The sequence below is a fragment of the Chelonoidis abingdonii genome, chromosome 12 (assembly GCF_003597395.2).
Source record: "Chelonoidis abingdonii isolate Lonesome George chromosome 12, CheloAbing_2.0, whole genome shotgun sequence".
Taxonomy (NCBI): domain Eukaryota; kingdom Metazoa; phylum Chordata; order Testudines; family Testudinidae; genus Chelonoidis; species Chelonoidis abingdonii.
Window position 1 is genome coordinate 1,375,115 of NC_133780.1, and position 12,027 is coordinate 1,387,141.

General features: G+C 59.8%; 1 protein-coding gene across 1 annotated transcript in view; it reads left to right on the top strand.

Annotated features, from left to right (window-relative positions):
- Nucleotides 1-235: 235 nt before the first annotated feature.
- LOC116829917 (complement C2-like) overlaps nucleotides 236-12,027 on the top strand; it is a 23,210-nt gene continuing 11,418 nt past the window's right edge. Inside the window, 17 exon segments of the mRNA XM_075071534.1 lie at nucleotides 236-281; nucleotides 730-963; nucleotides 1,164-1,349; nucleotides 1,676-1,870; nucleotides 2,077-2,205; nucleotides 2,473-2,609; nucleotides 3,870-4,011; nucleotides 5,065-5,211; nucleotides 5,380-5,469; nucleotides 6,954-7,094; nucleotides 7,438-7,529; nucleotides 7,786-7,897; nucleotides 8,760-8,931; nucleotides 9,365-9,441; nucleotides 9,685-9,776; nucleotides 11,361-11,502; nucleotides 11,847-11,896. Coding sequence (XP_074927635.1) covers nucleotides 236-281; nucleotides 730-963; nucleotides 1,164-1,349; nucleotides 1,676-1,870; nucleotides 2,077-2,205; nucleotides 2,473-2,609; nucleotides 3,870-4,011; nucleotides 5,065-5,211; nucleotides 5,380-5,469; nucleotides 6,954-7,094; nucleotides 7,438-7,529; nucleotides 7,786-7,897; nucleotides 8,760-8,931; nucleotides 9,365-9,441; nucleotides 9,685-9,776; nucleotides 11,361-11,502; nucleotides 11,847-11,896 — 2,184 coding nt within the window.

Sequence of the window (12,027 nt, forward strand, 5' to 3'; positions counted from 1 at the left end):
GTTTGTGCAAACCCGTGTGTGTCACCAAAACAAAGAGCCCTTGACCCTGGGGCCGCAAAGCCAGACCCCCCCTCCCCGCCATCCTGGGGGGGGGGACTCCAGCTCTGCCCCCTAGGGAACACTGCCAGCCTGAACTCAGTCCTAATGCCTGGGGAAGGAGGGGCCCATGGGGGAGGCTCCACATAGCAGAGCGAAGGGGCCTGGAGCAGGTGTGCGAATGCCCCCAGGACCCACCATGGCCCCCTCCCTCTGCGCCCTCCTGCTGCTTGCCCTCCACCCAGGTATGGGGGGGCGCAGAGCCCCCCAGGGACGGGGCAAGTGAGGGAGCGGAGGGAGTTCGGGGGGAGCGAAATGTCCTCCCCACATTCCTTCATGGGGCCTGTTTCTCATTCCCCCCCATCCTGCAGCCCCCGGCGTCTGCCTCCATCCCTCTTCCTTCCCCTCTCGCAAGCCGTCCGTCCGTCTGTCCTTTCTCTCATTCCCGTTTTCTTTCTTTCTTTCTTTCTTTCTCTCATTCCCCTGTTCATTCGTTCTTTCCTTCTCACTCCCCTTATCCGTTTTTCCTTCCTTCTCTCTGTCTTTCACTTTTCTCCTTCCCTTTTTTCTTTCCTTCCCTCTGTCTCGTCTCTGCCCTTTTTTTCTCATTCTCTCTCTCCCTTTCCCTCCGAATCCCTCGCTCTCCTCCCTCGGGCCGTGCGTTCATTCCTGCTTTTCCCCCGTCTCCCCCAGGTGCCCGGGCGCAGCCCCCCGAGGAAGCAGGGCCCTCCTGTGGCCAGGACGTGGCCATCCGCAGTGGCACGTTCGCCCTGTCGGACGGGTACCACCCGGGCAGTGTGCTCACCTACTCCTGCCCCCCGGGCTTCTACCCCTACCCGCTGGGCAGCCGCCTCTGCCAGGACAATGGGCACTGGACCCCGCTCCACACCCCCACTGGCTCCGTCCTCCCCAAGGCGCTCTGCAGAGGTACAGGGTGCCCGGACACCGGGGTTCTCTGGGACGGAAGGGGGGGGCTAATGTTTAAAGTGGGGTGGGGGGTGGGGGGCCAGGACTCCTGGGTTCTATCCCCGGCTCTGGGAGGGGAGTGGGATCTAGTGGGCCAGGAGGATGAGGGGCCAGGAGCCAGGACTCCTGGGTTCTTTTCACTCCGGTTCTTCTGGTTTCAGAGATCCGCTGCCCAGCACAACTGGAATTTGAGAACGGCTCGTTCCAGCCGCGCCGGGCGTCCTACCCCGTGGGCAGCGTCCTGACCTTCGAGTGCCTGGACGGGTACACGCTGCGGGGGCCGGCCCAGCGCGTCTGCCAGGGGAACGGGCACTGGGACGGGGGCACCCCCGCCTGTGACGATGGAGGTGAGACCCCCGTATCCCCCTGCGCCCCTGTATCCCCCTGCATCCCCATATCCCCTGAGAGCCCCCATTCCCCTCTGCCCCCATATCCCCCTGCACCCCCATATCCCAAGAGCCCTCACATTTCCCCTGTGCCCCCAAATCCTCCTGCGCCCCCATATCCCCTGAGAGCCCCACATTTCCCCTGCATCCCCATATTTCCCCTGCGCCCCCATATCCCTGTATCCCCCCAAGCACCCCCATGTCCCAGGGAGCTCAGGGGTGGAAGTGGGTCCCGGGGGGTTGGAGACAGAGGGATTGGGGGACCGTTCTCATCTCTCTCCCCCAAGCTGAGCACTGCCCCAACCCCGGGGTGCCGCCCGGGACGACGAAGAGCGGCAGCCGGTACCGGCTGGGCGAGCGGGTCTCCTACCGCTGCAAGGCGGGGCTGTCTCTGGTGGGCTCCGCACAGCGCGTCTGCACTGAGGCTGGGGAGTGGTCGGGGGCCGAGCCCAGCTGCAGAGGTGAGTGATTTCTCCCCACCCCCATCCCTGACCCAGGGCTCCCCCTTCTGGCCCTCCACCTCCTCCAGATTCACCCACCTCTGGGGCTCCTTCATCCCCTTTCGCAACTCCCCCCCACCTGCCCAGGGTCCCCCTCCCCATCCCTCCTTGACCCTCTGTCTCCCCCCAACCTCCGTCGCTGTACTCCACGCTGCCTGGCTAACAGGGGCCCTGCTTCCCCTCTCCCTGCCCAGCCCCCTTCTCCTACGACCGGGTGGAGGATGTCGGGTCCCAGTTTGGAGCCTCTTTCTCCAACGTGTTGGGCCTGGCCAGCTCCTCAGCCTCCTCCAGCCTCAACGCCTCCATCATAAAGCCACGTGAGTCTGCCTGGGAGGGTGGGGGAGGCAGGCCCTGGGGGGGATTCTGACAGGGTGGGGACCAAGGGGAGAGGGTGGTCTCTGCGGGGCGATGAGGATGCAGTGGAGGTGGGAGCCCAAGAGATGGGGGTGGCAGGAGGCAGTAGGGAGAGGAGGGAATTGAGGGAGTAGGGGTTGGTACTACAGGGTGTAAGGGAGGTGGGGCACATGGGGGGGATCCCCCTCCCTAGGATGTTGCCAATAACCTCTCCCGGTTCCCCTGCTCAGAAACGTTCCTGGGCCGCAGGCTCATTCTTAGCGACGACAGCTTCGTTAACGTCTACCTGCTGGTGGACTCCTCCAAGAGCGTCAACAGTGAAAGCTTCCAGATCTTCAAGGAGTGGGTGGAGAACATTGTGGACCGGGTGAGTCCGGGGTGGGGGCGGAAGCCCCACTGTCAGGGACTATGTCTCAGCACTGGTTCTAAGTGCCTCAACACCCACCATGGCTGCTGCGATTTCTAGGGGGTTTGAGCACCTCAGTGTCTGTTGTGGATGCTGCAAGTTCTAGGTACTTGTATGTCAGCTCAAAGGTTCTTCACTGCCAGACATGGATGACACAAGTTATGTGCACTTGCATGCTGGTTCTGGGTACATCAACGTGGCAATGAACTGGGACTGTTCTTAATGTGGTCTTTGAATGCTGAGTGGGGAGTGTTGGCCGGGGAGGACGATTTGCACTGGGGGATGGGAGACTGGCCTTGAGGAAGGATACCTGAGCATGTAACACAAGAACCCAGGAAGGGGATTGGAGGCCAGGTGACACCTCTGCCTGGGAAACTGGAAAAAGGCTTGGGGAGGAGCCGGGGAGAGGCTAGGGGAGAGATGCTGGAGGGAGTTAGAGTTTCAGGAGCCTGCTGGGGAATGGAGGGAAGCACAGACAGGGTTCTGACCCCCCAAGGGGGCTGTGGTGCCACTGGGACCCCAAGATGGGCCTAACTGGGGAGGATCCTGTTGTCTGTACCTGCAAGGCCTGTCTTGGACTGTGTTCCTGTCGTCTAAATAAACCTGCTTTATTGGCTGGCTGAGAGTCCTTGTGAATTGCAGGAAGCCGGGGGTTCAGGGCCTTGTCTCTCCCTGCACTCCGTGACAAATGCCAGCCATAGACGCTGCAAGTTCTAGGGCCTTGTGCGCAGGTGCTACATACCAAGGCTAGCCATGAATGCTACAGATTCTAGATGCCTGCATGCCTGTTCTAGGTATCTCAATAATAGCCATGGGCACTGCAAATTGTAGCTTCTCACACATCAGATCTAGGTATTTCAGTGCCAACAATGAGTGTTGCAAGTTGTAGGTGCCTTTATCCCTATTCTAGGAATCTCACTGCCTTATATGGCTGCTGCAAGTTCTAGGTATCCATATGCTGATTCTACCTACAACGACAGCTTATAGACATTGCAAGTTCTAGGTGCTGCCACCTCAGTTCTAGATTATTCAATACCAGCCACATGTGCTGCAAATTCTAGGTATCTCCGTGTTGGTTTTAGATGACTCAATACCTGCTCTGGGCCCCTCAGCACTGGGTCTAGGTGTCTCTCACTGCCAGAGCTCACTTTTCTGTTCTTTCTCATACCCTTTTCTCCTCTTCCTCTGTTTCCTGCTCCCTTCTGATCTTACCCATTCCAGATTGCCAGCTTTGAAGTAGCGTCCAGCTTTGCTGTGATCTCCTACGCCACCAAGCCCAAGAAAATTGTTTCCATTTATGATCCCGAAGCTTCTGATGCGGATGGCGTTATTGAAAAGACAAAGACGGGGATGAATTTTCAAGGTCCTGCATGCTTCCTCTTCATGGGGCCTCCCTAATGCATGGGGGTCTTGGGCTGTCAATACCATTCACACTCTGTATTAGGTTCCTCAGGACCCTGGATATTACTTGGGTTCTAGGTGCCTCAACTCCTGCCTTCAGATTGGGAGATGGACGCTGGTGGTCTCACCAAGCCAGTAATAAACCATCATTAGGGTTTTTAAAAAAAATAATAGAATGTAATTTGCAAACTCAGAAAGTATCGCACCCACCATGAACTTACTCTGTTTTGGATTTTACTATGACAGATAGAGGAATTGATCACTGGACTGGAAGTTGGTGGTTGCCTAGAGACCAGTGATCATGACCTGATTGCATTCAGTATGAGCAAACAGAGACAGGCCCAGCCAGAAATAGATATGTTTAGTGCTTCAAGAGAACTAATTTCCCCAAACTAAGGAAAATGCTGAGAGAAATGGAGTGGGAGGAAATGTTAAGTCCTCGGTGCCTCAATATCAGCCCTTAATCTCACTAGAATTTTAGTTCCCTCAACACTAGTCCTGGGCACTGTTGGTTCTTGATGACTTAGTACCACTTATGGACACTATTTGTTCTGGGCACCTCAACCCCAATCACAGGTATTATTGGTTCTAGATGCCTTAACACAACTCATGGGTATTATAGGTTCTAGGTGCTTCAATAGCTGCATCTCCTTTTAGACTCTAGATGCATCACCACCAGCAGAGACGACCCATGCCTGGTGATTGGGGGGAGGGAAGAGCAAGGGCAACTGGCTTCAGCACTGTTACTGAGCATGCTCAGTCCATGTGAACATGCTCTGTCCAAGCCAAGCAGCAAATCTGGGGGGGAAGGAAGGAACGTGATCCCACATGCCCCCTCATGCATCACCTCTGGAATTCAGCTCTAGATTCCACTGCCTCTAGATAGATCTATTCCATCTATTGTCATTACTGGCTCTAGGCTCCCTCACATGGGTTTCAGATGCTTCACTATATCCTGGGTTCTAGGTGCCTTAGTTCCAGTTCTAAGTATAGGGGGTATTTTATCCTTTTGCAGATCATGGCAACGGGACTGGGACGAACATCCGAGCAGCACTGCTGGAGGTGTATCACATGATCCTGTTCCAGAAGGAGTCCTTTGTCCGGGCGGGCAAGCCGGATGCATGGAAGAAAATCCGGCATGCCATCATTGTGCTGACAGATGGTGAGGAGCGACTGTTCCATTCTTTGGGGTCCAGGGAAAGGGTTATCTGACCCCCACCCTCAGTGGGTGCAGGTCAAGCTTCCCAACTGCATAGCCCCTTGTCAATGTGTCCCTGTCTTGGGAGAGGGGAATGGGTCATATCTGCTAACCCATAGGATGTTGTTTCAGGCAAATACAACATGGGAGGATCCCCCAAGGATGCAGTAGCCAAGATAGAAGATGTCCTAGAGATCAAGCCAGACAGGAAAGACTACCTAGGTGAGTCTGCCAACACACTTGAGTCCATCCCACATACCAGTGATGGTTTCAGTCCTTCATTGATATGATCCACCTGTTCTAGGTGCCTCAATGCCAGTTCTAGGAGTTTCATTACTTGACAGTGGCTACAGTTGTCAGTATCTTCCTTGGTGCTGCAATGCCAGGATCTGGGCGCTATGAGTTCTAGGTTCCTAAAAACTAGTTCAGGGACCTGGGAATTTCCAGTTCTAGACAGATCATCAGTATTCTATTTGTTTTTTTGGCTTTAGGTGCCTCAACAGGGGTACCAGGCACTTTAAGCCCAAGTTTAACCAGCCCAGCATACTCTGTCATGGTGTTATATCAACTCTGTATACCCCAGTGTCTTCACAACAGGTTATTTATACTGTTGGTTTTAAATGATTTAATATCACCTGTTGGTATGGCAGCAGCATGTTATTTGCAACCTTGGTTCTAGATGTGCCTACATACATTCTGGATGGCCTCTGGGTTAGTCCTGCTACCTAACAGGTTGTTTCATCTCTTCTGGGTATCCCAGTAGCACTCCTCTATAAAGATATTACCACTGCTGGTTCTAGGTGCTTCAACACCCATCCTAAGCAGCTCAGTAACTTACCACCAAGTTATTTGTACCACTGGTTCTAGGTACCACTTACACTTGTCCTGTTTTTCCAAGACCAGACTTGGCTATGAAATGAATTTTTTTCAGTTTTAACTGAAAATTGATATTATCTGCTGAACATTTTTTACCAAAAAGGTCATTTTTCTTTGTTCAGGGAGAGGAATGTTCCACACTTAAACTTTTGAATAGCTCAACTTGCTACCAAGTTTTCGGCTTTCTTGATTCTAGGTACCAGTTATAGGTATGAATAATGATAACTCAGTTTTAGTATTCTATGCTACAATTTCCAGGTCCCTCTGTGCACCCTATTCCTCACTACCCAATTCCTTCTACTCTGGGGTCTAGGTACCTCAACACTGGTTCTAGGCATAATCAGGTCCTAGATGGTCCTAGGTCCTCTGTTTGTCAGAAGCTGGGAATGAGCAACAGGGGATGGCTCGTTTGATGATTACCTGTTCTGTTTGTTCCCTTTGAAGCACCTGGCATTGAGCACTGTCAGAAGACCGGATACTGGGCTAGATGGACCTTTGCTCTGACCAAGTATGGCCATTCTTATGCCCTAGTAATAAGTTTTAGGCACTGTGCCAATTCTAAGCACCACAGTGCCAGTCCTAGTGCCTCTCTGCTGGGGTGTTTGCACTATTTGTTCTAGGTGCCTCAGCACAGGTTCTAGGTCCCTCAACACCATTTCTAAGCACTGTTGGGTTCCAAAATGCCCTAATAATTGGTTCTGGGCACGCTGCTGGTGGCAGACTCCACACTACCAGGGACAGGACTCTCCAGTGACCTTCCAGCCTCAACACCAGCTCCAAACCCTTCGGATTCTCGGTCTCCTCATGCAGTTTCTTGACTTGCCTCCTAGATATCTATGCCTTTGGGATTGGGACACTGGAGGTGGACTGGGATGGCCTTAATGAGATCGCTTCCAAGAAGGAAGGGGAGAGACATGCCTTCAAGATGGACTCCAGCCAGAATCTCAAGGCTGCGTTCGAGGATGTCCTGGGTACATCGGGGCCGACAGCGGGCACGGCGTCCCCCTGTCACAGCATGGGGGCCTCGTCTTTGCAGGCTGTCTAGCCAAGCTGCCAAGGAGGAGGGTTGGGGTGTCTCGTCTTCGTGTCTGGAACTGGGTGGGGGCGTGTCTCCCAGAGGGGATCCAAGTCGGGGGAGGGTCTCTTCCCATGGGACACCAGTTTGGGTTTGGGGGAGAGGGGCTCCGCTGGGACTATTTGGCCATGTGGGTTTCGAAGTCTTCCAGGACAGTCACCCTAGGGTATGGGGGATACCCAGAGGGGTGTGGCAAGCAGTGACGCCAAGGACTAATCCTCTTCCCCCTGACGGTACAGACCCCAAAAATATCCACGATCTCTGCGGGTTGGGGAACGATTCGCAGAGCGCCACGCACCAGCAGCAGAACCCCTGGCACGTGGTCATCAAGGTGGGTCTGTCTGCTGAGACCTTTGGGGGGATGCTGTCCCGTCCCCTCCCTCCCTGGGGGCTGAGACCACTGTCCCGGACACCTGGGTCCCGTTCCCTCCCTCCCCAGGGAGCTGGAAACTCTGTCTCGGACACCTGGGTCCAGTTCCCTCCCTCCTGGGGGAGCTGTGAGCATTGCAGGGCCCCCTGGCAGTGCTGGGAGGGGGGTCGCTCCTCCCACAGCCCCCCCCTGCATTGGCCTCTCTCCCTGTCCGTAGGGGACGACAGGCGCATCGTGCCGGGGGTCCCTGGTTTCTGACTCGTGGGTCCTGACAGCCGCACACTGCTTCAACCAGGTGACAGACACGTCCCTCTGGAGAGTGCAAGTGGGTAAGGGACCCCAGACAGCACTCGGCCCTCGGAACCCAGGAGTCCGGGCTCCCAGCCCCTCAGCTCTAACCCACCAGCCCCCACTCCCCTCCCAGAGCTGGGGAGAGAACCCAGGAGTCCTGGCTCCCAGCCCCCCCTGCTCTGACCCACCAGCCCCCACTCCCCTCCCAGAGCTGGGGAGAGAACCCAGGAGTCCTGGCTCCAGCCCCCCCTGCTCTAATCACCAGCCTCTTTCCTGGCACGCGCCTGCTGGCAGAGTCACCGCCAGCGCTCTTCTCCCCCGTCCGACCTTTCTTCAGCTCCACCCTGGGGCCTTTGTTCCCCTCGCCGTGCCCCTGGCCAGTGGCTTGTGAAAGGCTGGCGCCTCAGCTGGCCCGGGCCTTGCTGACAGGCCGGAGGGCCGCCCCAGGGAAACAACAGAGCAGAGCAGTCGGCGCGTGAGCCGGCCCGTCCCAGCCTCTGGCAGTCCGAGGGCTGCGTCCCTGCCCAGCCCGGCTAGTAGCCACCCCTGGCCCCAGCCTCCCGGAGCTTTGGCCTTACGGCATCCTGCAGCAGTGAGTTCCGCAGGTTGTCGTGGCGTGGAGCCCGCTGCCTGGTCACTTCCTCGTGTGCCCTCCAGTTCCTGCGTGCCGGGAAGGGGCAAATAACACACCCTGAGGCCCCCTCTCCAGCCCCCTTGGTCATCTCTTTGCCAAGCTGAGCGGGCCCAGGTGCACGGACCAGCCCCCGAATCAGCTCCGTTCCCTTCTCTACCCCCTCTTGCTTGGCCGAGGGGCGCCTGTTGCTGCAGGCAGGGGCCGCCCCCTGTGTCCTGAGGAGCGTCCGGGCTAGGGCTGGGAGGGGCGCCGTGGGGCTGGCCCAGGCCTTAGACTGTGTCTGGGGGCAGGGCCGACGGAGATCCCCATCCAGAGACGGATTGACCACCCGGAGTACGACGTCACGGCCAAGGCTGGCCAGGGCATCCCCGAATACTACGACTACGACGTGTCGCTGATCAAACTGCAGCAGGCCGTGCAGTTCTCCGGGCGGGTCAGGTGAGAGTGTGGGGAGCGAGGCAGGGACCTGCCCCTCTGTGGGGCGCTGGCTCCCACCCGACCGCAGGGCAGAGACTGGCTGGCTCAGGGGAGCGGGGAGTGGGGCAGGGGCCTGTCCCCTCTGGGGGGTGCTGGCTCTCACCCGGCCCCAGGGCAGAGACTGGCTGGCTCAGGGGAGCGGGGAGCGGGGCAGGGACCTGTCCCTTCTAGGGGGTGCTGGGTCCGATCTGGCCCCAGGGCAGGGACTGGCTGGCTCAGGGGGGTGGGGAATGGGGCAGGGGCCTGTCCCCTCTAGGGGGTGCTGGCTCCCACCCAGCCCCAGGCCTGGGACTGGCTGGCTCAGGGGGGCAGGGAATGGGGCAGGGGCCTGTCCCCTCTGGGGGGCACCAGCTCCCACCTGGCCCCAGCTCACGCCCGTCTGTCTCCTCCCCAGACCCATCTGCCTGCCCTGCACGAAGCGAGCGAACCGAGCTCTGAAGAAGCCCCAGCGGGCGACGTGCAAAGATCACGGTGCGTGCGACGTCCCGGCCCTATGTGTCCCTCCAGCCTGGCGCCCCCCGGGAGCCCCGTGGTGGGCGGGGCCGGGGGCGTGGGGGGGCCCCGCTCAGAGCGGCTCGGGGGCTGGAGGTGTGGGGGGCCCCGCATGGAGGGGGAGGCATCCTGGCCCCAGCCCCCTTCTCTGCCACAACCCCTAACCCCTCCTGCGCGTCCGGGGACCCAGGCGTCCGGCCCTAACCCGGCTGTTGCCTGCAGAGCTGGAGCTGCTGGGCCTGGAGCAGGTCCCCGCGCACTTCATCTCCCTGGCCAACAAGAGGTTAAACGTGCAAATCAAGACCAACAAGTCGGTAGGTGGGGCCCTGTGCCCCAGAGCGGGGGGGGGGCACCTGTGTTTGCAGCAGGGGAGGAGATGCTGCCCCTGCCCCAGCTGCTCTGCGAGAACTGGGGGGGCTGATGGGGTGTGTGTGCCCCGTGCCCCCATCTCTGCTGAGCTGGGGGGCAGGGGGAGCCCGGCTGTGCCTGGAGCGGGAGCTGGACTGAGCAGGCCAGGGAGTGCTCGGCTTAGAGACGGTGTGCTCACACGCACGTGTATCCCCGGTCTCCCTCGCACGCGCCCCGACACGTGTGTGCACCCCCCGATCTCCCTCGCACACCCTGACACTTATGTGTCCCCCAGTCTCCCTCGCACGCGCCCCGACATGCACGTGCACCCCCCCGGTCTCCCTCGCACATGCCCTGACACGCATGTGCACCCCCCAGTCTCCCTTGCACACCCTGACACATGCGTGCCCCCCGGTCTCCCTCACACTCACCCCGACATGCACATGCACCCCCCGGTCTCCCTTGCACACGCCCTGACACGCACGTGCGCCCCCCAGTCTCCCTCGCATGCGCCCTGACACACACGTGCAACCCCCAGTCTCCCTCGCACGCCCTGACACGTGCGTGCCCCCCAGTCTCCCTCGCATGCACCCCGATATGCACGTGCACCCCCCGGTCTCCCTCGCACATGCCCTGACGCGTGCCCCCCCAGTCTCATTCACGCACTCTGACACGCGCGTCTCCCTCGCACACCCCAATGTGCATGCCCCCCGGTCCTCCTCACACGCCCCAATGTGCACACCCCCTGGTCTCCCTCGCATGTGCCCTGACACGCGCGCCCCCCCAGTCTCATTCACGCACTCCGACACGTGCGTTTCCCCCCGGTCTCCCTTGCACTCCCCGACACATGCATGCCCCGGTCTCCCTCACACGCCCCAATGTGCACACCCCCCCGGTCTCCCTCGCATGCGCCCTGACACACGCACACGCCCCCAGTCTCATTCACGCACTCCGACACGTGCGTGTCCCTCCGGTCTCCCTCGCAGATGCCCCGACACGCACGTGCACCCCCCGGGTCTCCCTCGCTTGCTCCCTAACACACGTGCGCCCCTCCAGTCTCGTTCGCGCACTCCGACACGCGTGTCCCCCTGGTCTCCCTTGCACATGCCCCAACACGCTCGCACATGCACATACACAGTCTCCTTCGCAGACACCCTGACACGCAGACACCCCAACGCGCGCACACACACACCCTGATGTGCATGTGCACCCCGCCAAGGCATGCACACACGCTTGTGTTACTGTTGGCGCTGTGACCTCTCCCCGGGGAGGCAGGCCAGGCTGTGGGCTCTGGAAGTTGTGCTGGGCCACACGCAGAACCGCAGACACGGGGCCGGCACCCACCAGAGCCGCGCCAGTCCCGCCCGAGGTGGAAGAGAACCCAGGAGTCCTGCCCCCGCCCCCCCCGCCAAGGTGGGAGAGAACCCAGGAGTCCTGTCCTCCCCCCCACACCTGAGGTGGGAGGGAACCCTGGAGTCCTGCCCCCCCCCCCGAGGTGGGAGAGAGCCCAGGAGTCTGGGCACCCGGCTAAGCCCCAGCTCTCCACCCAGCGCCCTTCGTGCATTGCTGGTGCCATCCAACCTGGCATGATCTACGCCAACGTGTCGGACGTGTCCCGGGTGGTGACCGACCGGTTCCTCTGCTCCGGGCAGGAGGCCAGCGGCGGCTCGGAGGAGGCGTCTACCTGCAAAGGTAACACAGGGCCTGTCCCCTCCGGGGGGCGCCGGCTCCCATCAGCCCCAGGGCGGGGGCAGGGACTGGGGCAGGGGCCTGTCTCCTCTGGGGTGGCACTGGCTCCCACCAGCCTCAGGGCGGGGACTGGCTGGCTCAGGGGGGCGGGAACTGGGGCAGGGGCCTGTCCCCTCTAGGGGGCGCTGGCTCCCATCAGCCCTGGGGCGGGCAGGGACTGGGGCAGGGGCCTGTCCCCTCTCAGGGGCGCTGGCTCCCACCCGGCCCCAGGGCAGGGACTGGCTGGCTCTGGGGGGCAGGGAACGGAGTCTGTCCCCTGTGGGTCTGAGTTCTGGTTTCCCCCACAGGTGAATCTGGGGGGGGGTTGTTCCTGGAGAAGAAGAGGAGATATTTCCAGGTTGGTACGCCCCTCCCCCGAGCTTTCTTGTCCGGATTCCTGGGTCCCATCCTCTCTGTCCCCAGGGCTGGGAGCTGTGGGGGTGTCCCGGATGCCTGGGTCCCATCCTCTCTGTCCCCAGGGCTGGGAGC